The sequence below is a fragment of the Aulonocara sp. 'chitande type north' Nkhata Bay genome, linkage group LG19 (genome assembly GCF_057382095.1).
Source record: "Aulonocara sp. 'chitande type north' Nkhata Bay isolate Kocher_YH1m ecotype deep benthic linkage group LG19, A_spYH_male_GT1.1, whole genome shotgun sequence".
NCBI lineage: Eukaryota > Metazoa > Chordata > Actinopteri > Cichliformes > Cichlidae > Aulonocara > Aulonocara sp. 'chitande type north' Nkhata Bay.
Genome location: NC_141362.1, coordinates 13,316,419 through 13,343,751, shown reverse-complemented (window position 1 = coordinate 13,343,751; position 27,333 = coordinate 13,316,419). Strand labels below are relative to the sequence as shown.

At 41.4% G+C, this 27,333-nt stretch overlaps 4 protein-coding genes across 10 annotated transcripts in view; all 4 read right to left on the bottom strand.

Annotated features, from left to right (window-relative positions):
- Positions 1-219: 219 nt before the first annotated feature.
- LOC147306660 (uncharacterized) lies at positions 220-3,879 on the bottom strand. Its single transcript, XM_086274733.1, has 7 exons — positions 3,782-3,879; positions 2,721-2,866; positions 2,412-2,534; positions 2,038-2,071; positions 1,883-1,918; positions 1,463-1,562; positions 220-1,384 (listed from the first exon to the last, which is right to left on the bottom strand). The coding sequence occupies exons 1-7, from the start codon at positions 3,804-3,806 to the stop codon at positions 1,291-1,293; spliced, it is 558 nt and encodes a 185-aa protein (XP_086130859.1). The 5' UTR covers positions 3,807-3,879; the 3' UTR covers positions 220-1,290.
- A 2,172-nt stretch (positions 3,880-6,051) lies between these two features.
- On the bottom strand, positions 6,052-9,554 carry LOC147306659 (uncharacterized). Of its 2 annotated transcripts, none has more exons than XM_086275508.1 (7): positions 9,291-9,554; positions 8,195-8,337; positions 7,920-8,039; positions 7,642-7,675; positions 7,513-7,548; positions 7,151-7,256; positions 6,052-7,069 (listed from the first exon to the last, which is right to left on the bottom strand). In XM_086275508.1, the coding sequence occupies exons 1-7, from the start codon at positions 9,493-9,495 to the stop codon at positions 6,973-6,975; spliced, it is 741 nt and encodes a 246-aa protein (XP_086131634.1). In that variant the 5' UTR covers positions 9,496-9,554; the 3' UTR covers positions 6,052-6,972. The 2 variants fall into 2 exon arrangements, with proteins under 2 accessions (XP_086131634.1, XP_086131635.1); XM_086275509.1 differs by having other exon boundaries at positions 7,531-7,548.
- Positions 9,555-11,139: 1,585 nt separating this feature from the next.
- Positions 11,140-15,211, bottom strand: LOC147306658 (uncharacterized). Of its 2 annotated transcripts, none has more exons than XM_086274770.1 (7): positions 14,953-15,211; positions 13,478-13,617; positions 13,223-13,342; positions 13,007-13,040; positions 12,868-12,915; positions 12,385-12,478; positions 11,140-12,295 (listed from the first exon to the last, which is right to left on the bottom strand). In XM_086274770.1, exons 1-7 carry the CDS (start codon positions 15,209-15,211, stop codon positions 12,220-12,222), a joined length of 771 nt encoding a protein of 256 aa, XP_086130896.1. In that variant the 3' UTR covers positions 11,140-12,219. The 2 variants fall into 2 exon arrangements, with proteins under 2 accessions (XP_086130896.1, XP_086130897.1); XM_086274771.1 differs by having other exon boundaries at positions 12,880-12,915; positions 14,953-15,062.
- A 5,691-nt stretch (positions 15,212-20,902) lies between these two features.
- Positions 20,903-27,333, bottom strand: part of ldlrap1b (low density lipoprotein receptor adaptor protein 1b) — a 48,482-nt gene continuing 42,051 nt past the window's right edge. Inside the window, exons 7-10 of one of the 5 annotated variants that reach the window (XM_086274047.1) lie at positions 26,446-26,540; positions 26,008-26,042; positions 23,322-23,353; positions 20,903-22,312 (exon numbers count right to left, since the gene is read on the bottom strand). In XM_086274047.1, coding sequence (XP_086130173.1) covers positions 22,266-22,312; positions 23,322-23,353; positions 26,008-26,042; positions 26,446-26,540 — 209 coding nt within the window. In that variant the 3' untranslated portion in view covers positions 20,903-22,265. The other 4 variants (XM_086274045.1, XM_086274044.1, XM_086274043.1 and 1 more) reach the window with 4 other exon arrangements.

The following is a 27,333-nucleotide window of genomic DNA, read 5'->3' as shown; positions in this document are numbered from 1 at the left end:
TTAAAATTACTTAATTCATTGATATTATGGACTATTTAAATTTACTTACAGAAGTTTGTGGGACTCCTTTCCTGTAAAATACCTGAAGTTAAACAGTACTTATTCATGTACTACCTAGTTAAAATTATATACAGTTACTTGTAGACTACTTGCAGCAGACAAAGAGCTATAATATAAAACCTGGAACAACAAATTTGCATAATGCATGACTTGTGCTTTTAGACAAAGTGATTTTATTCTTTGCAGGTGCATTAGCTGTAAAATTAACATGAAACTGTGACAACAGCAAAAACAAATACAAGAAACGTGATACAGAAAAATGATTTGGTGAGCCTGATCACACACACACACACACACACGTTTGATAAGGCAGGATTCATGATGCATTATTTAGGACTAAAACATTCATAATAACTGGTCATAATCACAAGCAATCCAGTACTACAATACAAGTACACTGTACTTTATTATTGCATCTCAACCCCAGGTAGTGTATTTATAATTATTATAAACATATATATCTTATATAATAGAAATAATAATAAACATATTATAAAAATATTAGCAACATTTGGATAATAAGTTATTTATAATATTCTTTATAGTGTTGTATGCATATATACTATGTGCTGTAATGCTATAGGACACTGAAAGTGCACGCCCTGGTGCTGCATTACGAGTCTCCGAGCTTCCACAGCTGGTTTACATCATTAACACTAACATGGGGGTCCTGGCTGGAAGTAGGGGGGTCATTGTTAATTTATTCATGCTACTGGGTCCTCAAAGTGCACTCACTGGTGCAGCAAAGAGTCTGAGAGCTTCCACAGCCCAGAGAACTTTTCACCTGTGCACCAATCCCTCACAGCTAACCAGCAAGTGGAATTAATGAAACAGCGCTGTAACAGGATACAGTTTCTAACACTGAGCTGAGGTTTGTCTGTGTGGGAAGAAATCAATGACCTTTCATCAGTCACAGCGTTTTTTAGCATTGATGAGGCCACAGAAGAGCCTCAAACCGTTGTTGTCATTTTGCTTTCATACAAATAAAATTGAATTGAACAGTGTGGAAGGAAGAACTCTTACATTAGAGTTTGGCACATCAAGCCTCTAATATCCTGTAACATGGATTTCATTCTGTAACTGTCTTGTCCCAAAAAGCCGCCCGGCAAAATATAGAAAAGCAAACCCGCAGAGATGAAATATTAATGCAAGCATACTGCTACTTAAGTAATGCAGGGGAAAGGACGGAGAAAGCATGGCTATAGATTTATCGTGCACCGAGAAGCTGCTCTATCTTCCTCCTGTCTCCACATCAGCTTTTGCTTGCGGAGCCTTCTTAAACATCACACGAGGGTTGATGCCTCCAGTCTGGCCACAGCATTTACTATCAAAGACAGAGCATTAGTTAGACCATATTGGATGAGCATGTCATTAAATACAGCTGTTACAGTCAGATAAATACCTCCAAAGTCTATATTTGTAGCACAGGAAGCACACGAGGCCGAGCACCAGCAGGACAATGAAAGTTACTACAATGACACCGATCTGGGAAGGAGGCATTCCTGAAAAGACAAACAGCCAACAACATCTAACATCATCTCAAAGGTCAAGTAGTTTGTTCAAAGGTACAAAAACAGGCATTTTCTCAGAGCTTAATACCAGTCTTGAGAAATCTGCATGCAGTTGCACTACAGTCATAATAACGCCACAAATAAATGCTCTAATTTATCTGTGAAGTCATAAATAAACAGAGTGGGTTTAGCACTAGTTTATCAAAGTTTGATCTCCTCACTAACTGGTGCTGAAGATCAGTTCTCTGCTAACATGAGCCACAGCGAGGCACCTGAGGCCTGAGCACGCTACCTGTGTATCAAATGCCTACCTGTGTCATCAATCAGAGCTTGTGGAGGGCAGACGGCTGTAAAACAACATCAGAAAATCACATTAGACTTATAAATGAACACAGAAACTCTAACACGGGCTGAACAAATAAAGACAAAAATTTTATTTAATTAAATTTAGCACGGTGATACTCACGGGTGCAGCTGGCTGTGTAATCATATGCTCTTTGCTATGAAGAACAAAGACACAGTGATTGTGATTAAAGGTTGTTTTCACAGCATAGAAAGCGAGTGGACGTCTTTAAGTTCTTTAAACTTAAAGACGTCCACTCGCTTTCTTTCTGAGCTCCACAGACAACCATGACCTGGATGACTGAGAACCCACACAGACATTTTCACAGTATATTCATCTCATCATTTCCAGATTAAACCCCTCCTATGAACACACTGTTCACCCCACAATGCTTAACATAACTCAGAAAATCTCCTCCCTCACATGTTTGCATTTTTAAACGTTTTTTTTTTATGACTTAATTAGTTCATAACAAGGTATTTTTTAAAGAGTCATACCTTTATCACGCAAGCGGCTGTGAAGCTAACATTGCCGATGCATTTGGAGGTGATTAGTGTGCCAAAGCTGCTGCTCATCACGGGCTGCAGGAACAGGCCCCCGTGGTGTGCGATCACAAAATCCTAAAGTCATCGAATTTAAATAAATAATTAAGAAAACAATTCAACCACATTATATTAAAACAAGCCAGACTATCACACTGTAAGTAAGTCATAATAGATCCGAATGCCTTCTCACTGCACACATGTTGATATGTCATAGCTGCTTATGTTGGACAGATCAAACTGCTCTGGTTTAATCACACTTACGGTTGCATTGGACCACGTAAACATGCAGCGGGAAGCCTCGTTTCGTATATCAGGGGACAGGTCTGAGATGTTGTATGTAGTCTTTTTGCCAGCGTGAGTGACGGTGCACATCATGTCACGCGCACTGCAAAGCTGAACAAACACCCCTGGGAACAAAATGCAGTTTGAAGTTAAGTCATGTTACAGTTATGCACATGAATATTTTATCAGCACTTAGTGCACGAGACAATGAAGGTAAAGCTCATGCTGTGAGGTCAAGGACTACGTAGGTCAAAGTAGGTCACGGTTTCATTTTCTGTGTCAGATGTTAAAGTTGAGTTTAACAGTCATGTTTTGGTTCAGTAGGAAGAGATGAATAGATCAGGATGTGTGAGCTTACTACAAGCTGCCCGTTAGAAACTCAAACTACTTTCAGTATGCTGTGTCGTCCCATAAATACTGGGTCACGTGGTTAGTGGCACTACTCACACACATACACAAACAGCACCGACACGAGTGACAGCAAGGAAACCTACTCCACACCCCCTGGCCCGCCCCGTCCCGCCTCCCGGGAATTCCCTCAGTAATGCCGAAATTTTAATACTCGTGACTGGTGACCCCATGTGTGAGTGTGATATGTGAGTTACGCCGCAGATGTAAACCGTGTTTACACGCAAAACAAAATCGATGAAACCAAACCATCTGTGGCGAACACAGAACTATTAATTCTGCAATAAATACAGAATACATGCAGAATACTACAGAAATTACTACGAATACTAGTACCGCCCCGAACTGCATAAATAACAAAATCTAATAGTGTAGGAATACAAATACTACCGGTGCAGCAGCTTTAAAATAAAGCGGTAAAAATCACAGCGAAGAATAATTATATTATAACATATTCAAATGTCCTTAAAGAAAGCCGATAGTGCTACTTCACAGAGTGACGCAACAGTCAGAACATGTATTCGCTCCAAATCTTTGCCTCTCTGTCATGCAGCTTTCACGCTTTGTTTCCAAGCAACAAAATAATAATAGTAATGATATTAATTATTGTTATTAATTAACAGGTCACTCACATAAGAGCGCGACAGCAGGAAACATCTTTCCTCGCGCGTGATCTCCACTTCTTTCATGAGCCTGCAGCCAGCTCCTGGAGACTTCTGCCTTGCTAATTTTTTCACATCGTTGCAGGAAGTGAGGCTTTCAAAATAAAGTTAGAAAGAAGAAGCTTAGATTTCACTATTTCCCAGACGTGGGTGAAGATTAATATTGGTCTTTAAATCAAATTATTTTTTTCAATTGAAGTTTCACTTTATTCCAGGTGTAGTTTTTAATCCAGTGTAGGGGATTTCCTGTTAGTGTGTGAGTGTGTTTGAGATGAACCAAAAATAACAAACCATAAAGTAATATGTTATTTATCTATAATAATGCAATAAACACGACCAGTTATTAAAACCGCTGCTGAAAAAGCAATGAGTGATGCATTCAATCCAAATGGAGCAGCTCCTGCAAGCTTGTTTGGCACCGATTAAGAGTAGTCTCAACTACTACACACACACACACACACACACACACACACAGCTTCAGGCTAGTTTATTATTTCTCATATTTGAATATTGTGCTTTATGGTTTCAGATTGCTGCATTGAAGTTAGGCTTGTGCTTTTATTGTTAAAAATCCTAAGCGGAACTTCGTACTTTTGATGATGCAAGCGGGAGTAATGTAAATGTAAAGTAACAATACCATGAAAATGAGGGAGTCGGTGCAGCAGGACGGGAGCGGGTTTCGTCCTGATGATGTGATCCAAGAGGAATGGCTATGCACTGGGCTGCTGGGATTAAACCTAATTGAATGTGATACACGCGCTTCTGCGAGTACAAGCATGTACTCCTGTCCCTCAGAAACTAATCTCTAATCCTAAATGTAGTCAGTTTCAACAGATGCTGACATAAAATTCCCTAAAAAATCAGAGTGAAAGAAAATTAAAAGCATTCGTGACCTGATGTAGCTGAAAAAAAAGTTAAGACCGCACCAAGGTTGAGGATCAGAAACTCTGTGAGTAATGTGCAATAATAGAGCGCTGCCTTGCCCACATTGTTTCAAGCTTCCAAGAAGCTCATCAGCAGAAATACAGAGAAAACAGAGAAAGCAAAAAATCCCCTTCATTGTTTCACTGTATTGTCAGACTAGCTCCTTGGAACTGACGTGAGGGTTACTACAGTTCAGGTTGCTTTTCTAGAAAGAGACATAAGGACTCACTCTGAATGCAAGAAAAGAGTAAAGAGAAGGCACACAGCAGCTTGTGGTACAGTCACAAATACTGGTTTCCACAAATTTTGCTGCTTCAGTTTTTATGATAGCAATTTCCATGTACTCTAGAATGTTATGAAGAGTGATCAGATGAATTGCAAAATCCTTCTTTGCCATGAAAATGAACTTAATCTCAAAATTTCAATTTCCACTGCATTTCATCATTCAGCATTTCATGCCATAAAAGGACCTGCTGAGATCATTTCAATAATGTCCTCATCAACTCAGGTGAAAATGTTGACGAGCACAAGGCTGGAGATCATTATGTTATGCTCACTGAGTTAGAATAGCAGACTGGATGCATTAAAAGGAGGGTGATGCTTGAAATCGTTGTTCTTCCAATTAAACATGGTTACCTACAAGGAAACACGTGTAGCCATCATTGCATGCATCCTCCTGGCAACTGTGGTGGAATTTGTAGCAGAGCCGAATTGAGCTCCAAATGGCTCCAAAGATAAAATATATCCGTGTGCACGCTCCTACATGCTGCAGCTTAAGGGAAGTGGGCTGACGTTTAAGGTCCTGCGTACATTTCTGCAGACACACGTACGCTGCTGGGGGACTTCCATGATGCACCGAGCGTTTCACTTTCTCTGACCATGTGTTTATATAACACTCTGCATTTAATCATCAGTTATCTGGCTCTCTTCCACAGCATGTCTTTTGTCCTGTCTCCCTCCCTTCTGCAGGAGGATTCTTCCTGTTAGATTGGCAGTGGGAAGGAAAATCTTCCCAAAGCAGTGCTTGCGCATAGGGAGTGGTCAGATTGTTGGGGGTTTCCCTGAATTACTGTACAATACGCTGTATGATCTTTACCTTCCAATATTAAGGGCCTGGAGATGACTGTTGTTGTGATTTTCACTAAATAAATAAAATAAAATTGAACCAAATTTTCCCTCTCATCTGAAAAGCTTCTGTCCCTGAAAGATGTGAAAAAAAGAAAGAAGTTGCACCCACAACACACGATAAAGACAAAATCATGATCACAAACAGAAGATTTTATTGATTTTAAACAAAAGGAAATCACACTGCGATACAGCTGGGTTAAATATATATTTCATCTACAAAGCAAACCAGCTTAAAATTGACCCTCACTAGTGAGGAGTCTCTTCTTACAAACTTTTCCACGGAGGCCCTGAGAGGTCAAACGCACTGCAACTTTGGAAAACAAGGAAGTGAGACAATAATGTGACGGAGCAGCTGTGGAAGTGACAAACGGAGAGCAAACAGCTAATAGCACACATGTATCTACAATCTCACATCAATTATGTGATGATTGTGTTTCTACTTGTGGATGTTTCTCCAAGTTCCAGTGGATTTGATCTCTCTGGGCCATCGTAAATTTCACATTAAAACCCGAATAAAAGCCCTTCATCAAACCGTCTGCATGCATAGTTTAAAAGTGAAGAAAAGCCATGTCTTCAGCTGCTCCCATTGGGATCCAAGTGCATCTACAGATAAAGTGCTGCAACTTTAAATTTGTCAGGGTTTTCTTGTAAACTGCTGCAGGCTCCTTCTTTCTAGTACCTGCAGCAGGCGGAGGTCAGTCTAAAGAGGCACACAGCATTCACTCAATCCACTGATTTTAAAGCTTAAGTTGCTGATTTGTTTCTCATAAAAATTTAAATCCTCTAATAAATTATGACATACTCTTACTTGGTAACCCTGTAGTAGCAGAATAGCCCATGAAGTCATGAAAGTGGCCTTTGTCAGGGCCATTACAGCTCTGATCTACTGACCCGGTGGACACATTTTACACATTAATGCACTAAAACAATGACTTTATTATTCAAGCGTATTTATTATACTGGGGGTCCTGAGTGGAAACTCTGCTGTGTTTCTGTAACTGCCTGACAAAAACACAGAAAAACAAAGATATATAACGGACGAATATCATTAATAAAATACTGCAGAGGCATCAACACAAAGTTTGAATCCAGCATGTGCAGAGAAACTTTTACACGCTGCTCTCCGGATTTCCCGTCTCCACATCAGCTGGTATTCGGACTTTCCTCTGCAGTGCAGAGTCTTGCATCACGGGTGCACCATTGTTTCTTCAGTGACAAGAGAATAACTATTTAAAACACGTCAGGTAACTGTGATGCATTTATATGCTGACACAATTAAAAGAATACCTTCTAGAGCGCACGAGGCACACCATGAGGCCTGCCAGCAGTAGGACTGTCAGGATAACCATGACAGCAATCATGAAAGGAGGGATTACAGTCAAGCAGGACTCCCCTAGTACCAAATCACAAAAACAGTTTCCTCAAACCACTATTTCCTTTTTAGGAATTCTAGTTCTGTGATGCATGACTTTTGTTGTGCTGTAGGAATGAAAGTGAAAGACAGCTGTCTGTGGTTTTGCAGCTGCAGCAATTTTACTCCAAGTAACAGAAGATGCGTGTGGTTGAAAATTTCCAGCATCTTAATCACCAATTCCTTTTAACTTTGATCTAAAAATCATACGTTATGCAGATTAAGACTTTTGTCCCACCTTTTCCATCAAACAGACCTTTTGCAGGGCAGGTAGCTGTGAAAGAAAGAGAGAAAAGTCATAAAAACTTCACATGATATGAAAAGAAAATATTCAGAACATTGCTCATGTGGGAGGACGGTGACTAACTTGTGCAATTGGCTGTGTAATCTCGAACCGTCCCCTGTGGAAAATAAACAGACAATTAGATGTCTCAGTTTATCTGAGAATTTAACTGAGAGTTTATCACTTTACTATGTGGTTGCGATACTTCTGAGCATGTTTATCAGATTTCCACAGCGAGCGAACCCACTCCTAAACTAAGCCTCTGCGCCCTTACTGTTCTTCGAAAACACTTTGCCCACAAACCATGCAAGCACAGAAACTTCACCCTCACATCTTAGATTGTCTTTTATGCTCTAATATACCTCTAAGACGACATGTCCTTCATAGACAACGTTTGGGTAGCAGCTTGAGGTGACGAGAGTGTCGCAGCTGCTACTTATCACCTGCTTCGCGTGGTCCAGGTGGTTTGCGAGGACACTTTTCTGAAGTCAGAAAATAAAAAGAAATTTTAAAAAACAGTTCATCACACAACAAAATCACATGTTCTTACAGATATATTTGAATAAAGCTTGACCTTAAATGTATGATAATAGTGTTAACCACATCTTAAAATGCTGCTCTGAGTCGTCCTACTCACGTCTGCAGTGATCCAGGAGAACTCGAGCTTGGATCTGTTTGCATCCATGAAATCAACAAACTTCTGGATGTTGTATTTGGCTGTGCCACCACCGTGGGACACATTGCACATCAAGTCCTGTATGCTTGAGAGCTGAAGTCTACCTGTGGACAAAAATGTGCTTTTATTGGTATTTAATCTTTATATTTATGGTAAACACAAACAAGCTAATAAGACTCAAAACCGCCATTAATGTCTTTATGCTTGTATGAAAAACAGACATTGTCCTAATCCGTGCATACAGCTGTACTGGAGTGACGAGCTCAGGTATACTGATATACCAAACTTGAAAAATAAACACACTCTGCAGATTAGAGGTAAGATAAAGCTTAAAAGCGGTGTTTTGGGTTCTTTAAGTATAGGAAAAGCTCTCATGTGACAGTCTTTGTGCCGCCTTCTTTTTTCTTCTCCAATAACTGTTAAAGTTTCAGTCGGGGCATTTTTGATACATTCTCACTTCCCTTGAAGAAATACGGGATTGTCTGGACAGGTTTCATATTAGGTCTGACAGCTGGTGATTCTAGACCAATAATCACTCGCTCAGATCTGAGTGGAGCCTACAGTAATTAGTCACAGCAATCAACTCCACTGACTTCATTACACACTGTAGCAGACGTCTCCTCGGCCTCTGACTTGATTATCGATCAGGTAAACAGGAAGGAACACCACTAACGCTCACACCGCTCAAGTTCAAACAGTGAGAGCGATGCTTATCTTTGTGCCTGACTTCTGTCATGACACATGCTTGGTCAGCTTTAAATGAGCTGCAACGTCACATTTATAGCATAAATGTGCCACTTTGCTTTCTTCTTTTTCAACAAAAAAAAGTGAAGCAAAGACCCAAAAACAAAGCAACAGTGAAGCTGGGAGTGAAGGTGAGCTTTAAGTGCTTGAAGGAAAACTGAACTCATTCTAACATGAAAAATAAATAAAAGGCACAAATAAAACGATGAATGCAAAATACTCAGGAAACACATTTTAAATGAGTGCAGAAACAACGCAATGCAGCAGACTCACTCAGGTTATTCACACTGAAAGTCTTTTGTTCTTTACTCACTTGAAAGCATCGCTGCCGGTGTCTCACAGTCTTCACAGTCCTTCTGTCTTGAAACGAACTGCAGATTTCTTTTGAAAGCTCCACACAGAGACCACACCTTTAATTCATCGCAGGGCCCCGCATCTTGCCCTTCACTCCTCCACCTACTTCCTCCAACTCTTTGGGGGAAGACCGAGGCATTTCTCAGCCACAGGTTACAAATCATAACACATCAGAAAAAGGATTTTGCAGGGAGTCACGTAGCAAAATTCAGCCGCCAAAACAATAAAAAGAAATGAGAAAAAAATAGGAAGAAAGTTTTTGGGTAGCTTAAAAAATGAAGGATGAGCAGTGCTCCTTTCTTCAAAGTCACGCTCCAACCTCCGGTTTGTGGAGAAGTTCATAATGAACCAAAGCACACCTCAGAGACCAAAAATGACTTTAAAGTCATCTCACATCAGCCACGCAGAGAGAATCAAGAAGTCCTTTGGAGAAAAATAACCATAAACCACATGGTTTATGCTATACACACACTGTTGTGATTTGGTTGACCTTTGACCCAAACACAAGGAAAGAGGAAACCAAAGAAACAGACTCAGAGCCAAAATTATGGTTTCAGATTTTAAATATAAACATTTTGCAATGTCATTCTGCAAATAATAAAAAACAGAAGTGTTTATTGCAACGCTTTAGATTTCAGGAATGTTTCAGTTGAAGCGTTGCAATAAAGTAAGTGCACGAATACGAGCCGAGTGAGAAAAAAAAATCCCCTTCAGCATGACTAGACAGGGCTGGAAACCATCTAACCCACGATACGGTTACTTAACTTGACCTCATTCTTCTTCTTTATTTTCTTTGTTTTTATTAACCACTACATATATCTATAACATTTTTTTAACATCTATCCACCTCAAGCTGTTTCATTATATGGCTATGAGGATTAAAACCACTTTGATTACAGCAGCTGACAGACTGTTTTGGTTTGGTTTGTTCTGAGACTGCAAATTCTTTGAACGCTCCAGGAAATCTCTAAATTCTTCTTCCACCGCAATGCACACCAGTCACGTAAGGTCACACGGTTGTGGCCTAGTTACCTCAACGTGAGGATGACTGTATACTATGGCATGCTCTGCCAGACGGCTTCATCCCTATTGGCTGACACTACTCACACCACATCCATGCGTGTTCTGTATACTTGTAATGTTACATAAGCTGCTGTCTGACCTGCAGTAACCTCACAGAAAGGGAAACACGGTGACATCACCATGTTATGGAGTAGCATGTGTGAAAGTCAATGTTTTGGGTCAAACAGTTTGTGTCTGTGGCTGAATATAAGCTAAAGATACATACTGTATATAAACAAGCAACGAGTTTGGAGTGTCGCTGCAGGTTCATGTGCAGGGAAACTCCCACCAGTGATTTTTCTTGCAGTGAATTAGAAAAGCCCCTCTGCCCTCTTCCTTCCTGTTATGTACACACACAGTAAATGCTGTTGGAGTTACACGGCCACCCGCAGCACCAGCATGCATTCTGGATTTTATAACTACATTTTTAAATTTTACATCAGCAAAAAAAATGAAGAACGTTTAAGGACTCCTCTGTAGCTTCATCAAAAAGCCCCCACCCCAGAACAAGACTCGTGACTGTCATTGCTTAAATGTGCAGAGGCATCGTGTTCTGAAGTGGCAGCAGCACAAACATGACCAATCATTTCCTTGTGCATGTGTCAACCCACCTGCTCAGCTTCAATTGGCTCAGAACATATCACCAGATAGAAGACCCAAAAAAAGCCCCTGTAGGAAAAACAGGAAGAAAGAAAAAACAAACTAAAACCAAGCATGAGCTGCAAAAAACACAATGAGCTCATGAGTCTGAGCAGAAGCTTTTAATGAGTGAAAAAGAAACAGTAATACAACAGATAGAGAAACAAATGTTTGATTGACAGCTTAAAATATACACTTCATAAGGACAGCGTAAAGAGGACACATGACGAGTAGTTTAAGATCGCAATGTTCATCTTTATAAGTTATATAATAATAAAAATAATATATTTATATATAAATAATATAGTTTCATATTATAAAATATCAGTAGCATATAGATAGTAAGTCATCTATATTCATCTTTATATTACTATATGTTATATATACTATGTGCTGTAATGCTATAGGACACTGAAAGTGCACGCCCTGGTGCTGCATTATGAGTCTCTGAGCTTCCACAGCTGGTTTACACGGGGGGGGGGGTTGTATTAATGTATTAATGCTTTTTGGCTCCTCAAAGTGCACTCGCTGGTGCAGCAAAGAGTCTGAGAGCTTCCACAGCCCAGAGAACTTTTCACCTGTGCACCAATCCCTCACAGCTAACCGGCAAGTGGAATAAAATCAACAACGGGACCGAGGCCGTAGCCAGATACAGTTACAGTAACACTAATCAGTGAGCTGGGGTTCAGCTTTGGCAAGTATAATGCAAAACAGGAGGGTTCGAATCCACTAAACAGCTACCCTGAGGTACCCCTGAGCAAGGTACCGTCCCTACACGCTGCTCCCCGGGCGCCCAGTGGCTGCCCACTGCTTCAGAGACGAATTATTATTATTATTATTATTATTATTATTATTATTATTATCATCATTAAGTAATGCTTAAAATAAAAGGTCACACATGACTTAGAGTTTAGCACCTCAAGTCTCCAGCATCCAGTCACATAAGTGTCATTCTGTCACTCATTACCACCACTGTGCTGTCATTAACTGTGCCAAAGTACGAACAAAGAGAAACTGAAGATGAGTCCAGAGGAAGTGTCCACACTCCCACTGCATCTACACAGTAAGTGTAGATGCAGTGGGAAACTACAGAAAGCATCCACTCACAAGTGGAGATTAACCTTTTCATGCACACTCTACTTCAAAGTGAAAAAAGGGGAAAGATCATCGTTTCAGATCTGTTCTTTCTACACAATTTCTGGCTTTGCTGCTTCTTTCTTCCCGACGATGTAAAGTCCTCTGGTTTGCCCACAGCGGCATCTCCTGCCAATGAAAACAGAGCAGCAGTTATGAACACGCCAGATGAGGACACAGCATGTCATTGTATGATTTATATACGGGGAGAAGATTACCTGAGATTTTCATTTCTGCAGCACAGGATGATGCATGCAAGCGCTATCACTATGACAATGACAATGACAGGGATGATCCAGTGATGAGAGTTCCCTGAGAAGGAAAACAGATTTAATAATATTTAATATTGCATTAAAGGCCAAATAAATTATTCACAGCTAATAAAAACAGTCACGTTCTCAGAGTTTATTACCTCTCTTAAATAGCCTGAATGGGACGTCACACAGCATGCAACACTGTTATTTAAAGATGATGTCATAAATAAATAGAGCGGGTAAAAAGTACTAGTGTAACAAAGTTTGATCTCTCCACTGTAACTGGTGTTACAGATATGTGTTATCTAATAATGAGGCCCTTTCCTGTATTTGTTCATCACGTGTGAAAACATGCAGACGCTGCCAAACATTCCTGTGATTTAATCACGTTTCATTTCAGTTTCGTCTCTTTTAGTGACACACAGACACAGTGACATAAATACTGACTGTTTTTTTCACCTTGGTCTCCGGGCAAAGCTACGGGAGGGCAGACGGCTGCAAAAGAACACGAGAAATTCATATTTTACTTCAAAATTGATGAAAACAAAAACCAGACACAATGTGAGGACGGGGCAGCGATACTCACTGGTGCAGTTGGCCGTGTAGTCGAGAGGTTTCCCCTACGGAAAACAAAAAGAGACAGTTATTAGGATGAAGTACTTGTGATTAGCAGATTTGCAGAGTAAACTCAACCTCTCTTGAGCAAACAGCATTATTCACACTACAACACGTCCGATAACACAGGCAAGTTTTTTCCCTCCAGTGTGGAATAAAGTTTTTTCTCATATTTGGAGGGTTGTACCTTGGAGTTGACGTGTCCTTCACAGAAAAGGTTTTCGATGCAAGCTCTGACAGTGAGAGCGTTGAAGCTGCGACTTATCACCACAGCAATTTGATCGAGGTGGTTGGCGAGGACGTATTTCTAAAGTCAGCAAATGAAAACAAATAAAAATGATCAGCCTGTCATGCGACAAAATCCCGAATAAATACAAATTACATGGAACCCTTTAAAGTTTATGATATATATAAGAGAACATTTATGTGAGAGGTCACTCACGGAGATGTTAAACCACGAGAACTCAGGCTTCTGCACATCCTTGTCAGAAAACTCGGTCTGGAGGGCGTACGTGGTCGTGCCACCATCATGGGAGACGGTGCACTTCACTGGCTGCCCGCTCAAAGCCTGCACGAACACACCTAGGAACAGAAAGATGAGGTTTCTTTATTCTGACCAATTACAGTGAGCTTTATAAATAAATGCAAACGTTATTAAGCATGTTGTACATTTAAATATAACCGTCGAGGCAAAGAGTGTGCTCAGGTGAGACAGTTACATGCAACTGATTTATATCAAATAAAGAAACACTATGCAGGGCGCATGTTTTTGCATAATCCATACAACAGTGTACTGAGTGCAGTTTGCATAAAGTTTGGAAGTTTATATTTGTGGTCTGAGGCCAGAGTTATTGTTATGAAGCTGTTTTTTTTAGCTGATGCCAAAGACGAGCTCTCTGCTGAGCTTAAATAACAACAATTAACAGATTAACTACATCCTGTGGAGATGAATGACCCATTTTTAAACCTGAGTGAATCAGTTTTAGTTTACTTTTAGCTTTGGTCAGCTTACAGTGTGTTAGTCATTCTGATCCTTGTGAGTCCCTTCTTTGTGTATTTGTCAGGCGTGTTAACATTTGTAAACATTGTCTCGTGTGGGAGGAGGGGCAGCTGATAAAAATGCTACGCAGTCGCATAAAAAAAGGTCACTTGGTCACTAGAGCAGTAATAACTCAGAGTGTTTGGGGAAACCTGCACTCTGTACAAAGCTCAATTTCTTTAAAATCTTTTTTTTAAATCACTGACAAAGTCAAATATCCGGATGTTCAAGTTTTGGAACAGAAAGGTGGGCCCGCAGGGGAGTGTCATGTCTAGGAAATGATGTAATATGGCCTGATCTTGTGACTCGCGTTGGTTTTCTGTTGTCAAACAAGCACACACACACATACACACGTGAGTGAGTGAGTGAGTGTGTGTGTGTGTGTGTGTGTGTGTGTGTGTGTGTGTGTGTGTGTGTGTGTGTGTGTGTGTGTGTGTGTGTGTGAGTGTGTGTGTGTAGACCTTTAAACCAACCTGAACCAAACTGTAAAAATCTGAACGAAACCTCCTCTGCTACACTAAACTAAACTTCCTCTAAAGAAAAACAGATAATCGTCAGTTTAGGACGCGGCGATGAATCCAGCCACAGACACGTGGAAATAACTGCAGTGCAGATTACACAACAGGAAACATGTTAGTGTTACCTTCCCGAGGTTGTTAGTAAAACAAGATCGGATCACTGCTTGAGTAAATTTAAGTAAAGACAGTGAAAGCTGTCGAAGGCTGACTGGATACCGAGTGACGCAATCTCACCCTCGGCGTGCTCCTCTCACAATCACACGGACATTCACCACATAAAAATACTTTCCCCTTCGTCATAAAGAGCACACACGCTCTGCTTCCAGGAAGCTTTTTTAAAAGTTCTTTAACAAAACTCACTCAGCAGCAGCGCAGCGCTCAGCCTCCACCCTCCAGCCATCGCTCTGGTGACTAAATGCTCAACTTCCTGAGCTCCTGTCTTTGTTCTCACACGGTCTTCTCTACCAAAACTCCCCCTCAAAAAAACGCTCAATGCCACGCCTTCAAAATAAAATGTGCTGAGAGTTATATGATTTAAAACACATGAAAGGGAAGACTCACTGCAAACTAACACATACTGATCTCTGATCAGCTTCATCCTAGATGGGGATGCACTCATTCACAGCTCAAAGGGAGTCACTGAAAGGTTAGACGAGCATAAAAATGATGTGAATCACATGGAAACACATTCACTTAAATCTTTTAATAAGTTCTGCTGAAGGTCGACTCAACGAGCCCAAGGCCTGTTACCTTTAGTGATCATGATTGATTAGATCTTTGCCAGCATAATAAGGATTGTTTGGCAGCTCTCACTGGAACCACTGATACTCCGACCAATGAGTATTGGTCAATGTGTGGAGTCATCGGTCTTCCACACTGGAGAGTTTCACATGATCATGGATTGCGAGGGTCGCGACCATAAAAAGCACCTGCTTCAAAAATGTGCAGCAGCCCACATGGACGAGCCAAATGCAGTCTCAGGAAGAGTTTTAAAGATTGAGCTCTTTGGCATCAATGACGCGTGGTATGTTTGGACGAGTTAAGATTCGGTTTTCAAAGCTAAGAACACTGAACCAGCTGTTGAGCATCAGAAGCTGTTCTTCTGCAGTGGTGCTGGCACACTACACAAAGTGGACGCAATAAAGAAAGAGGAGCAGGACTACCTTCAAATTGTCTGAGACAGTTGAAACTTGGACATGATGGGGTTTTCGAACAGGACACATTAAACCTGGTTTTGGAATAAATAAAAAAGGCTAACGCTAAAGCCACGACCTTATTTAAAATCTGAAGTCGGGTCCGTGCCAGGAAACTAACCAATTTTAATTTAGACTCCACCTTTTCTGCGGAGACTAGTGGTTAAATATCCAACCAGAATTATGCCAGAAGCACCAGTTTAGCTCACCGGGATGAGCAGGCCTTTGTTGCATGTCTTCCCCTCACCCTCCCTCTACTTTCCTGTCAGTCTTCACTGTTACTATCTAATAAACCAGAAAAAAGGTGACTGGATTCAGATGTGCTGGACTGAGTTAAAGATGAGCTTTAAGGTTTGTAAACAGTCAAAACTTTGAAGTGGGAGTTTGATTATTGATGTTGCTGCTAAACCTGTTGAGCAACCACTCATACTGAGCCAGCAAAAAGTGCCTGCTTTATCATTCCCCCCAGTAGCCTTTTAATAACATATTTTACAGTTAATGTCTTTAATGTGTGATTTTATTTTGAAAAAAACAAAACAGGAAGGATTCTGGAAAAAAAAAGTCATATTAATGACCTGATGCAACCGCTGCGTAGGGTGGCGAAATCATTCGCTCGTGATGACGAAACGTGACGACTTCACCCAGACTGCTTTATTTTGAAAGTATGTAAACAAATGAAAGCACCATTAAACAAGTTTTATCAGCAGCTGATATTTACAGACCCTGTGTAACCATCAGTTTCACTGCATGGCAATAAATTATGTTTAGTTATGTTTAATCTCCAGTAATCTTTCTACATTAACCACACAGGTGCACAGTGCTGATAGGGAGTAGGTGAGGATAGTTTTGTTTGTTTGTTTATTTTTAACACTGTATGTTCAAATAAAATAAATGTCATTACAATATATAAAGCATTCAAAGTCATCTTTTTTAATTCATGAAAAGGGTGATGTAATGTGAACACACTGACCCATTTTCAGCCTTTTCAGCCATGTTCACTTAAATCATTCCTGAATAAAGTCAAGTCAAGTTTTCAGGGAGGAAGCTGGTGAAGCAGGAAGGGAACAGTGAAGTGTTTGTGAACTGTTTGGTACAGAAGAAGGGTCTTCCGTTAGAAATATGTGTGTCAAGTATAAAAGGAGTCAACATAATAGAGCAAAACAAGACTAACTGGTTGTGCGCACCTTGGGAGTAATAACTGCAATCAAATATTTACTGATAACTGTCAGTGAGTCTTTCACACCACTGTGGAGGAAATTTGGTTCACTGTTCTTTGCAGGATTGTTTTAACTCAGGTCCACTGGAGGGGTTCCCAGCATGAACGACCTTTTTAAGGTCATAAACAGGCCTTAAACATACTGTGAGACCTGTGTCCTTAAAAATGTCTACATTGGATTTTTTTTTTTTTAAAGTGTGAGGTTGAAATTTGGAAAAAGGTCAACTGGACGTCTCCCAGATGGCCACAGCTCACCCCACAGTACTAGGCTGAACGCATGACCGAAGCACATTGGTGAGTCGGGCTGTGGAGAGCACCTGAGCAGAGATGTTTAAAGGATGTTGGATTATACAGTGCAGGTCTAATTGGACTGTTCAGAAATGCCAGGAGAGACTCCTGTCTACAGGAGAGCTGCTGGATCCACAGCCAGGCTGCTGTTGTGCTCATTTCTAATCTCGTCCATCCCGGTTTCTCCCAAAGAAAATCATCTTCAGCTCGGCCTCCTGTCTCCAAACCAAACACCACAGCAGGTCTCACTGCCATCTTGTAAACTCTCCTTTTCACACCTGCTGCTATCCTTCTGTCACGCATTACCTCTGACAATCGTCTCCACCTGCTCCACCCATCCTGCACTGTCTGTTGCTTTGGATGGTTGACACCAGATACTGAAACTATTCTACTTTCAATACTTCAGCTTAGGGCTGGGCGATATATTGAGTTTTTTAAAAATATCGATATATTTTCATACGAGATATAAGATGTGACAATATCGTTTATATCGATATAGTCTTTGTTACGTTATAATTATACTTGTGGAGCCGCAGGTTTGCCTCTCTTTCGTCCACTTTTGTCTCTACGCAACTTTACTCGGCCTCCCCTGCCCCATAGCTTTACCTGCAGGCAATGACAAGATGAAAGAGGAAAATCTCCGTTAGCGAGTTACCTCGGATCGCCCCGTGCGTGGGGCTGGACGGTGTCAACGTGTTAGCGAGGAGGGCTGCACGGCCTAAAATCCTTTCATTTTCTCAAAAATCGACAGTGCGCCTTATGTATGAATTCTGGTTGTGCTTACTGACCGCGAACCGATTTTATGTGGTACACAGCGCTCAGCAATCTGTCAAAAAATGTTTTAATATGACTTTGCTAAGCTACGGAGCTGCACCGCTTGATGGAGCCGCCTCGCGGAGTGATACGTACTGTGCTTCAACATAATATTACCGTACTGTGTGTGTATAAGGACCACAAATGGCACCTGTTCAGAGACGTGGTGCAGCTGTGAAATCTGTCTCTTTGTTATTACGCTCAGCGTCTATTAGTTTACATTTTGACCATAGCTGGACGATTTTTTGTTTTTATGGGCCTAAGGATTTTTTTTTTTTTTTTTTTTTTAGGAAGGGTGTATATAATGAAAGGTGTTGGATTGGCCAATTGGTCATGATCGACTCTGGCCTGGACCAATTACAGCCGAGGAGGCCGAATGCACCGCCCCCTTGTTTAGCAATCACGTGATTTTCGCGCATTGCATGCCGGGAACTCGTGGCAAAACAATCCAAGTACCGCATCAAATGCAAGCGTTTGCAGCACCGCAAAACGTTCATTCTCCGGTTCCAATGCCTTCTTGTTTTTTCTTTGCCGCACAAAAAAGGAATGTACAAAACAAAAGGAGAACAATGCCGGTCCGTACAAAGACAGACTCGACGAAAAGACAAAGAAAAGATACGAGGAAAAAATCAAAGGAGTGAAAGGGTCAGACCCTTACGAGGACACAGAGTGGACAAAGGACGTTAGCATGCTGCCCAACTTTCACCACGCTCAGATTTATAATTACACGGTTCTTGGAGTGAGTGCATGCACTCATGAAGTTTAGTAACTTCAGGTCACTGCAACAAGCCCAGGTACAGTTTACCGACGGATGGGTACAGGACCTTGAAATGCACCGTGTAGAAAGTAAAGACCATCGTACGAACAAAGGTAAGTTTACCAGTCTCACAAATCGTCGTCATAAATACAGATTCGTTAACCGTTTATTAATATAACCTTTGACCTCAACGGTAATTAATTAGTAGTGGAAATAATTTCTGGTTCATTACAGAAATGTAGCAGTGACAATAATATTGTATGCTGTAATCGCACTGGACAATTAGTGATACAAAACAACTGTTTTATCCTGTGAATAAAAGTATGTTTTTGTCAATGTACCATGGTAATAACAGAAGTGAAACGCAATATTGTGTCAGGACAATTCACTATTTATGCACAATAAACAAAGGAGCATAGCGCGACAATTTCTGTTCAGTGCCAGACTTGCTTGTAACCTATATCACCAGTTATGTTAAGAAAAATGACGTATTAACTACTACAAAACTCTGACCTTTGTGGGAATGCTTGGAGCAGACTAACCTGTGAGCTGGAGTGTTCTGGGACGTTATATTTGGTATATCCAGACCATCTGTCGGCTCTTACTTCGGAAACATGGCTTAAAACATTTCTCTTCAACGATGTAATCCGATTGAGAAAAAAAAACGATCGGCTTCCCGTGGCTGTCATGCTACCGGCTGTTGCAGTTAATAATACAACAGCTTCTTGCCATTTTTTGTGTTTCTTTTTATCGCTGTGTAACGGAGTTCAATTGAAAGCCTGCACGCGCTAGTACCTCTTGCCACAAGTTCCCAGAATCCTTTGCGGTTTTACCCCTGAATGATGTCACATTTTCAATCTTTATCCTGGTGGGCCGGTCTCTAGTCAAAATGCCCGGGCCGATTTTTTGTCCCAGTCCAGCCTTGATTTTGACTGCACAATTGTGAGCTTTTCGTTATGCACAAAAACAACATTGTTTTCTTTTATTTATGGACCATGATTATTTAATAAATGCTGATAATTTATTTTTGAGTAATTTCTTCATGTACATCTACGCTGTATGTAAAGAAAAGTGCCCGTGTGACATCTGGGACACAGTGTGACTAAGAACTCTTTTTGTTCTTAACTTATGGCTTTAAAAAAAAAAAAATCGAGATATATATCTTATATCGCCATCCAGCTAAAAAATATCGAGATATGAATTTTGGGTAATATCGCCCAGCCCTACTTCAGCTCAATGTGTCTTCTCCTTTCTGCCTGCCGTCCACTCTCAGCAGAGATCAATGTTTTCTGTGAACATGAGAGCCCACGGTGACTCATACCTGGCCTCATCTCTCAGGCCGTCCATTGTTAATAATAATTACTGTTATAATTATTATCATCACAGTAGAAAAAGCAGTATTACACCCACTTTAACAAAACAATTTCCAAAATATGGGATATTTGATGCATGACGTAACTTATAGTTAAACAGCTTTCAAAATGTATTTAAAAGAAGAAAATAAAAAATCGGCTGTATGTTCTTGTATGTTCCACACGATGGCGCACTGAGACAGCTTCTTTTACCCAGGCGACGGCTGGAGCTCTTTAAGTGGACCACACAATAAGTAAACGAATAAAAGACGTAAATACACGACCCATATTTCGACCTTTGGCTCGACGAAGCAGTGAAATAACCGAGATCCGTCTGTAATCCTGTGCGCATGCGTCTCCAAATGCAGAAAAAACATGAGGATTTGGCGCCACCTTCTGAGTTTTGCTAGTTAAATGTACACATTTATCTTAAGGAAAAAGAAACTTACAATTACAAGCTACAAGTATTTAAATATTTTTAAATAAGAGGGTTGACTCATTGAAATAAGCCGATCTGTGAGCGCGCAGTCTCAGAAACAACAAATGTTACCTGTGAGGCTCACCACCCCCTCCTTCTTGGACGCTGACAGATGTCGTCTCAGGACTCCGACAAGCAACAGCATCAAACTCTGAGCGGTCATGATCATAAACTTTATTTTTAGTCATTCAATTTTTTAATTAAAATTTTAGATTTGTGCAGATTTGCCTCACGCCACTGTGCGAACAAAGGTATTTCTATTACGATGTCTACAAACAATTTGTGATTATTTTATTATTTCTTTTATCTATAAATAAAAAAATATACATGCAAAAGCAAGCAGAGTTTTATGAGCTCTGAATTAGACAAATCAGTCCAAAAAAAAGAAAGAGAGAAAAGAAAACAGGCAGCAAATCCCCACAGTGGAGAAGACATGACATAAAAATAATATTCAACATTTAGATTTCAGAATAAAACGTGACACACACTGATAATTGGATTTTTATTGAAAACCAATGAATTAAATTAAATGAATATATTAACAAATGCTAAAATAACACTGGGATCCATCCCTGGGAAAAATATAGTAAACTGGTGGAGTGAACATAATTTAACATATGGTGATGGAGCGCCGCGTAACACCTGCATCCTCTCACACTGCTTGTTTTTTTTTATAACTCTTTTCAGGTCGTCTTCACCGATGGTGAAGTCTCACCGAGGGTCAAATATTTAAGGATGAGGAGGAAAGGCGAACAGAGGCACTGCATATAGTCCTAAATGATGAGGCTGACACATGTGGACATTAAATTCCCTTACATGAAATGTGTGCTTTCGAACACGGATGAATGCAGAGTGCAAAAATAGATTTTGCAATACAAAAAAAAAAAAAAAAAGATTGTCACTTTGTTCTTATTACACAAACACTCTCTGACCAACACATACACACTGTTTTTTTAAAGCTTTTGGTGCCCAACAAAAGGCCGAAGCACGCAGGTAGTAACCTCACCAGTGAGTTTCCCTCAAATCCAGTTACAGTGCTCCATGTTCAGGTATATAAAACACTCACCAGCACCCTCTGTGACCTCACTATGACACAAACAGCACTCGGCTCACTTTGCACACATATACACTGCACATTCACACAAACACGTGGTGTACACAAGCACAAACACAACAGTAAACAGACACAGGAGTGACACACAGACTGCAACGCACATTAACTGACTGCATGTTTTTCTTTTTAAAAAAAGGAATAAATGGTTTGTATTGCTTTGGCCTGTTCTGTGAGCAGCCTGCTCGTGTCGCCTTCCTCCTCCGGTCACGCAACTACGCATGCATCAGAGAGAAGACGACAGCAGGGAGGCGGTGGGGAACATGGCGGATGTCACAGTGTCCGTTTCGTCACTGCAGTGTTCGGACACGTTTACCACCGGGATCCTCGTTTTCCTGGTTTTCCCTTCTTGGCCCGAGGCTTCACGTTAGAACCCCCACGTGTCTTTTTGTGCCGTGAAGTCCGACTCCTCTTGGTCCCATTTGCCGGGGGACAGGCACTCTTCAGTGCTGAAGTCCTGAGGGTTCACCCCAATGTCCAGGACCTGGGGGTTAGTGCGAGACTCAGCGAGTCTGTAGCGACAAAGGGGAAGAAAAAAAAAAGAAAAGACATTTTATTAGCGGCTTTGGTAAAACTATAGACTGTACATAAAAGATGGACATGGCTTCCATCTGAAGCTCTAAAGATGACTGGGGTGCAGGGCAGAATCGCTGAGATGGAGTCGGCAACGTCTGGAGGAAGCTCAAAGGAGAGATGTTTCTCCTCTGTGCTGATAGGACCCAGTTGAGCTTGCTCGGGGTCTAATTGGGCTTCCTGGACTATTTTTGAGGTTCCACACAACTGGGAGGAGTTCCCCGCAGAGATCGCATCCGGTTTGGGAATGTCTAAGGAAGCAGTGCTTTCAAGTTCCCAGAAGGAACTTGAAAGCACTGCTGAAGAAAAGGACATCTGGAACACTTCAAAGGATAATGTCCATCTTTTGTATACAGTCTATAAAATCTGATTTTCTGTTTGCAATGTTTACAGATCTTTGATAATGGTCAGTACAGCGTGCACAAAAAACAGGAACATAAAAATGGACATCACATTTTTAATGAAAATGATTAGAAAATAATAACAATGTGGCCAGATGTGGAAATGAAACAAATCCCGTATTTAAACAACCATAACAATCTAACACGAGCTCCTCTGATCATAAACAGAAGGGCTTTTTTTTACTTCGTATGAACGTGCCACTCTCCGTCTCTGTGTTAAAGCTGACGGATGTGAGGCAAACACTAAAACATCTGTGATGACGGCGTGGACAAAGTAGAGGAAACATCAGGATCTGTGGCAGAAACGTCCCTCATACTTTTTTTAAACAGTGAAATGGTAAAAGAGTGAAGGCTTCCTCCTCACTGTGCTCTAAAGTTAGTCGACTGGCTACCGTTCTGTGTTATGTTAATGGTTCCTGTCATGAAACATGATGCGGAGACACGTGGGGTGGTTGATCACGGCTACCCGCACAGATGAGCAGGCTTAAACAGTGAGGTTGACGACAGGACGATGAGGTCACAACATCCAGTGACATGATATTATTACCTGAGTAGGATTCAAAGCTATCCAGACTGCGGCTGAGGGTGCAAAGAAAACATCACAAGTCAGGCAACAAACTCTCCTGAAAGGCCTAATTATAAAGCAACTGGACTGATCCAGCCAGCAGAGGGCAGTGCAGAATCTCAAATCCCAACAACAGTCAGCTGACAACAGAGACAGTGGACAGGCTGGTGACAAATTAAAGGAAAGCTCTGAAAGCTTGTTGTGGCTCTGTTACTCTGTGTGAGGGCATCTTGGCAGCTTTGTTTAGAACCACCGAGCTCACCTTCAGCCTAGCAGGAAACACTGCTGTGCTGATGGGAGGCTGGCAACACAGCGACATGAAATGCAAGTGAAAGCCACATGACGGCCTCGATCGGTTCAACAGATTTTGGAACGACACGTCCATCACTGCCCTCGAGCACCGACGAGGGGTGCTGCATCCCTTCAGTAGAACTCTGAGACTCTTTCAGACGTGCTTTTAAAAACCATCACTGTGGGAAATGTTACCGAGTCTGAATGCATGCTCTCACTTTAAGAGTGAGCGGGTTTCTGAGCTCAGTAAAAAGCACGATTATTTAGGAGCATGAGAAAAAAGAAATGAAACAAAAAGTTCAAGCATTGCTTGTTACTTTATGAACTGTGAAACATCCTGCAGTTTCACAACACTGTATACTTTGGCTCATTCTGGGGATCAAAATCGGGCCTTTAAGGGAACAATCCAGCAAACCATAGGGCATAAATTTAGCACTTATAGCAGTACTTCTGTCAGCTTTACACCCTTCTTACTGACATCACCTATGGCCATCTAAAAGATAAACTATTAAATAACAGGAAGGTTCCAAAAGAGTCATACGGATGCGTTTCTTTTATTTAAGACAGCAAAATGTCTTTAAAATGCAGAAAACCTTGACTTATCCTCTGAGATGAACCTCACTGACAGTGAAGATAGGGGAACAACTCAAAGGTGCTTTTTTTTTTTTTTTTTTAATTAAAAATGTTTACCAGAAAATACTTTGACTAATCGACATCAGGGAGACTAATATTTTTAACTACTGTCTAACAAAGTTTATTGATAACACTTTCCTGAAACAGTTCAATGTCCTGGATCACAAACAACAAGTTTATTTAACGTATTAAGAAACTCTTAATTTGTGCCTGTGTGCAAAGCAGCTACATATGGTGCGTGTGCTGCTCGCCCCTAATAATGAGTTACAGACCCTCTGACCACTAATCTCTGCTGCTGCTGTTTCTTTAATCTGAAATAATACCGAGCTGTTTCTTAATCAGACAGAACAGTGATTAAAAAGTCACATTTACTGTGCTGTAAACAATCCATTAATCTGGAGCTTATTTCACTCCTCGTGCTAAACTGTAAACTGTAAATAACTTCATTACTCAGTGACATCCTCATTCACAGACTCATAAATTGCCTCTAATTTTTTCACTCTCTCGCTCTGACCCCTCATCAACCAGCACAATCAGCTCCTCCTGACAGACAAAGAAGTCGACCTTTCCCTCGGGGAATCCGAACTTCCAGTTAGCGGATGCATCTCTGCTGATGCTGGGAGCATCCTCGTTAATCACAGAGAGGGCAGCTAATGGTGCTAGGGTGTAATTACAGTGTGTGCAGACAAATAATCATCTGATAACGGGGCTAAAATGGCCTCTTAGTGCTTGATTACAGAGACTGAGCCGCCCATTCGCCCGCCACTAAATGAAAAGTGAGAGGATGTGAGGCCCACTGCAGAATTAAGAGGGAATGAAAAGCGGAGCCAAAGGAAATAAACGCAGTCGTAAAAAGCTGAACGAGTCTTTATGGCAGTAAAATGAAAAGCTGTAAACATTTGCAGAGTGCAAACTTGACAGCAGACCACCGCCGCTTATCAGAGAGGCCTGCCGATGGAGCCCAAATTGAAGCATCGGTCACAGCGGCCTCCAGCTCCACTCTGACCAGTTTGTTGATGGTACAGACAGAAGTTAAGCAGAGACAACCGACTTCCCAGTCAACCTTGAACCTGAAGACCTCGTGTTTCCTGTGCTTCATATTCAAGTTCCTAGTTTGATGTACAGTCATGAAAACATTCAGTTTCAACAAACAGCCTTAAACTAAACAAGCTTTCTCCACATTTGTGTTTCGAGGCAGTTTTCCAAGTACAAATTATCCTTTCATTTTCATTCCTTCCAAAGAGCTTTTGTTTTTTATAGCAGTTAACTATTTTTGTCCTGCATCCACTTTTTTAAATTTCGTTTTTGGTTTATTTGAACTATAAAAGCCTCGCTCGGTATGCACTCAGACGTCTGCTCTGTTGAAAGTGTCATGTGTAAATGTTCCTGTGGTCCAACCTAGTAAGATATCAGAGTTAGATTATCAGCTGTGAGGGCAAAAAGACTTTCCTATACTGCAAATAACAACATCTTCATTGAGCTTGGGATATAAATACCAAGCAATCCGTCTTCTTTTCCCCCCTCGTAGGAAATCGGTGTGTGGCAATCAAAGCCGAGAAAGGCAGCATGACTCAGGGAGGGTGTCAGCTGAGTCAGGGCCTGTAAACTGAGCCGGGGTGAGTCAAGCGGAGGGAGAGGCAGTGTTTACTACAAGTGCAGCCCAAACTACAGACTCCTGATCCCAAAACAGCAGCTCATTAGAGCCTGAGCTTCAGGGAAAACCCAAATTAACTCATCTCCTCACCTTGAGAAAGCCTCGTCCAGACCGTCCTCCAACTCCTGCCAGACAGAAAAAACACACACACACACACACACCGGTTAAATTCAGAGTTCTTGTCTTATGAGGTGATAACAGTCCTTACTTATTATACATGAACATGCACAAAGTCTCCTCTATGCTCTCAGGAGGTTGAGTTATGCTGTTTGCAGCCCCACACCCTCGCCAGTTATGTGATAAGGCCCGTTCTGTTCAATAGGCTATTGTGTGCTTCATCACGGCAGCGGCTCGGCTGTAGAATACACTCCTTTGAATACAACAGGTACAGTACATCACTCGGACGCTTAATCACCATTTCCAGCACGGCAGTCTTCTTATCAAGCTGAAACAGCTGAAACGTACTGACCAGCCCTTCTCTCGTCTTACCCATACAGTATTGTTGTTCTCTGTTGCGTGATTATGCACCGTAAAGGGATCCGACTGGGTCTGCTTTGTTCCTGAGTGGGTCAGCGCCGCGTTCGCTCCCTCAGCCAAATCCAAAAGTTTCCCCGTGGCGACCTCTGAAAATCAAAACAAAGTTCGTAACATTAATTTACTCCTAAAAACCACACGGGCACCTGTGATGGTCAACAAACACGAAGAAGCAGGAAGTCAAGTGGCTTAAGTGGGCACATGAGATTTTCCTCATGTTCGAGGCCGAGGGCTGGATTGATCTCTGTGAAAGTTTGTGCTGAAGGTCGACAATGGGCAGCGACGAACACAATCATATCCAAATAAACTAAAAAGCACAGAAGCAAATTAAAAGATGAGACTCTCGTCCAACACAGGAGGCGGTTGGAACTCAAACACAGCTGATGCTGAACAGATTACATGCGGTCAAAGTTTCAAATCAACGTGCTCAGCCTTAAAAATAGTTTGTTATGATGTCATAGAGCGTTCCATCTGTCCATCTCCCATTTATCCGAAGATGTTACAAAGATCTCAGGATCATTGAACTCTCTCCCTGCTAGTCCAGAGGGAGAATCGCACCTTTTTCGTACAGAACCATGACAACCTGACGAATCGCCACCTTATCATAGCGGCGGTGTTTGTGCATTCCTGGTTCCTGGTGTGATCCTGGCAGCAAGAGCTCCTGTTAGGGTCTCCCATGCCAAACTGGTCCCAGGCGACACAAAGGGACCCTCAGTAGCTTCTTGGGCCATAGAGACATGGTCATCTCAGTCTCTGTGAGCACAGAAGCCCCACCCCTTTCTGTTTCTGAGGGGCAACCAATCAGAAGACAGTTGATTTAAAGTAAAGGCCATAACAGCTTGTTTGTCGGGGGCCTGTGTAGCAGCTCAGTATGAAATAAAA

Excerpts from the sequence above, each read along its gene's own strand:
- LOC147306660 (XM_086274733.1), bottom strand. The coding sequence starts at position 3,806 with ATGTTTCCTGCTGTCGCGCTCTTAT. Across the intron at positions 1,563-1,882 it reads AGCTCTGATTGATGACACAG|GAATGCCTCCTTCCCAGATC; the intron begins GTAGGCATTTGA and ends TTGTCTTTTCAG. Across the intron at positions 1,385-1,462 it reads TACAAATATAGACTTTGGAG|TAAATGCTGTGGCCAGACTG; the intron begins GTATTTATCTGA and ends TGTCTTTGATAG.
- LOC147306659 (XM_086275508.1), bottom strand. The coding sequence starts at position 9,495 with ATGATTTGTAACCTGTGGCTGAGAAATGCCTCGGTCTTCCCCCAAAGA. Across the intron at positions 8,338-9,290 it reads ACCGGCAGCGATGCTTTCAA|GTAGACTTCAGCTCTCAAGC; the intron begins GTGAGTAAAGAA and ends TTTTGTCCACAG. Across the intron at positions 7,070-7,150 it reads TGCCTCGTGCGCTCTAGAAG|AAACAATGGTGCACCCGTGA; the intron begins GTATTCTTTTAA and ends TTGTCACTGAAG.
- LOC147306658 (XM_086274770.1), bottom strand. The coding sequence starts at position 15,211 with ATGAGTGCATCCCCATCTAGGATGAAGCTGATCAGAGATCAGTATGTG. Across the intron at positions 13,618-14,952 it reads GAGCGCTGCGCTGCTGCTGA|GTGTGTTCGTGCAGGCTTTG; the intron begins GTGAGTTTTGTT and ends TTCTGTTCCTAG. Across the intron at positions 13,343-13,477 it reads TCTCGTGGTTTAACATCTCC|AAATACGTCCTCGCCAACCA; the intron begins GTGAGTGACCTC and ends TGCTGACTTTAG.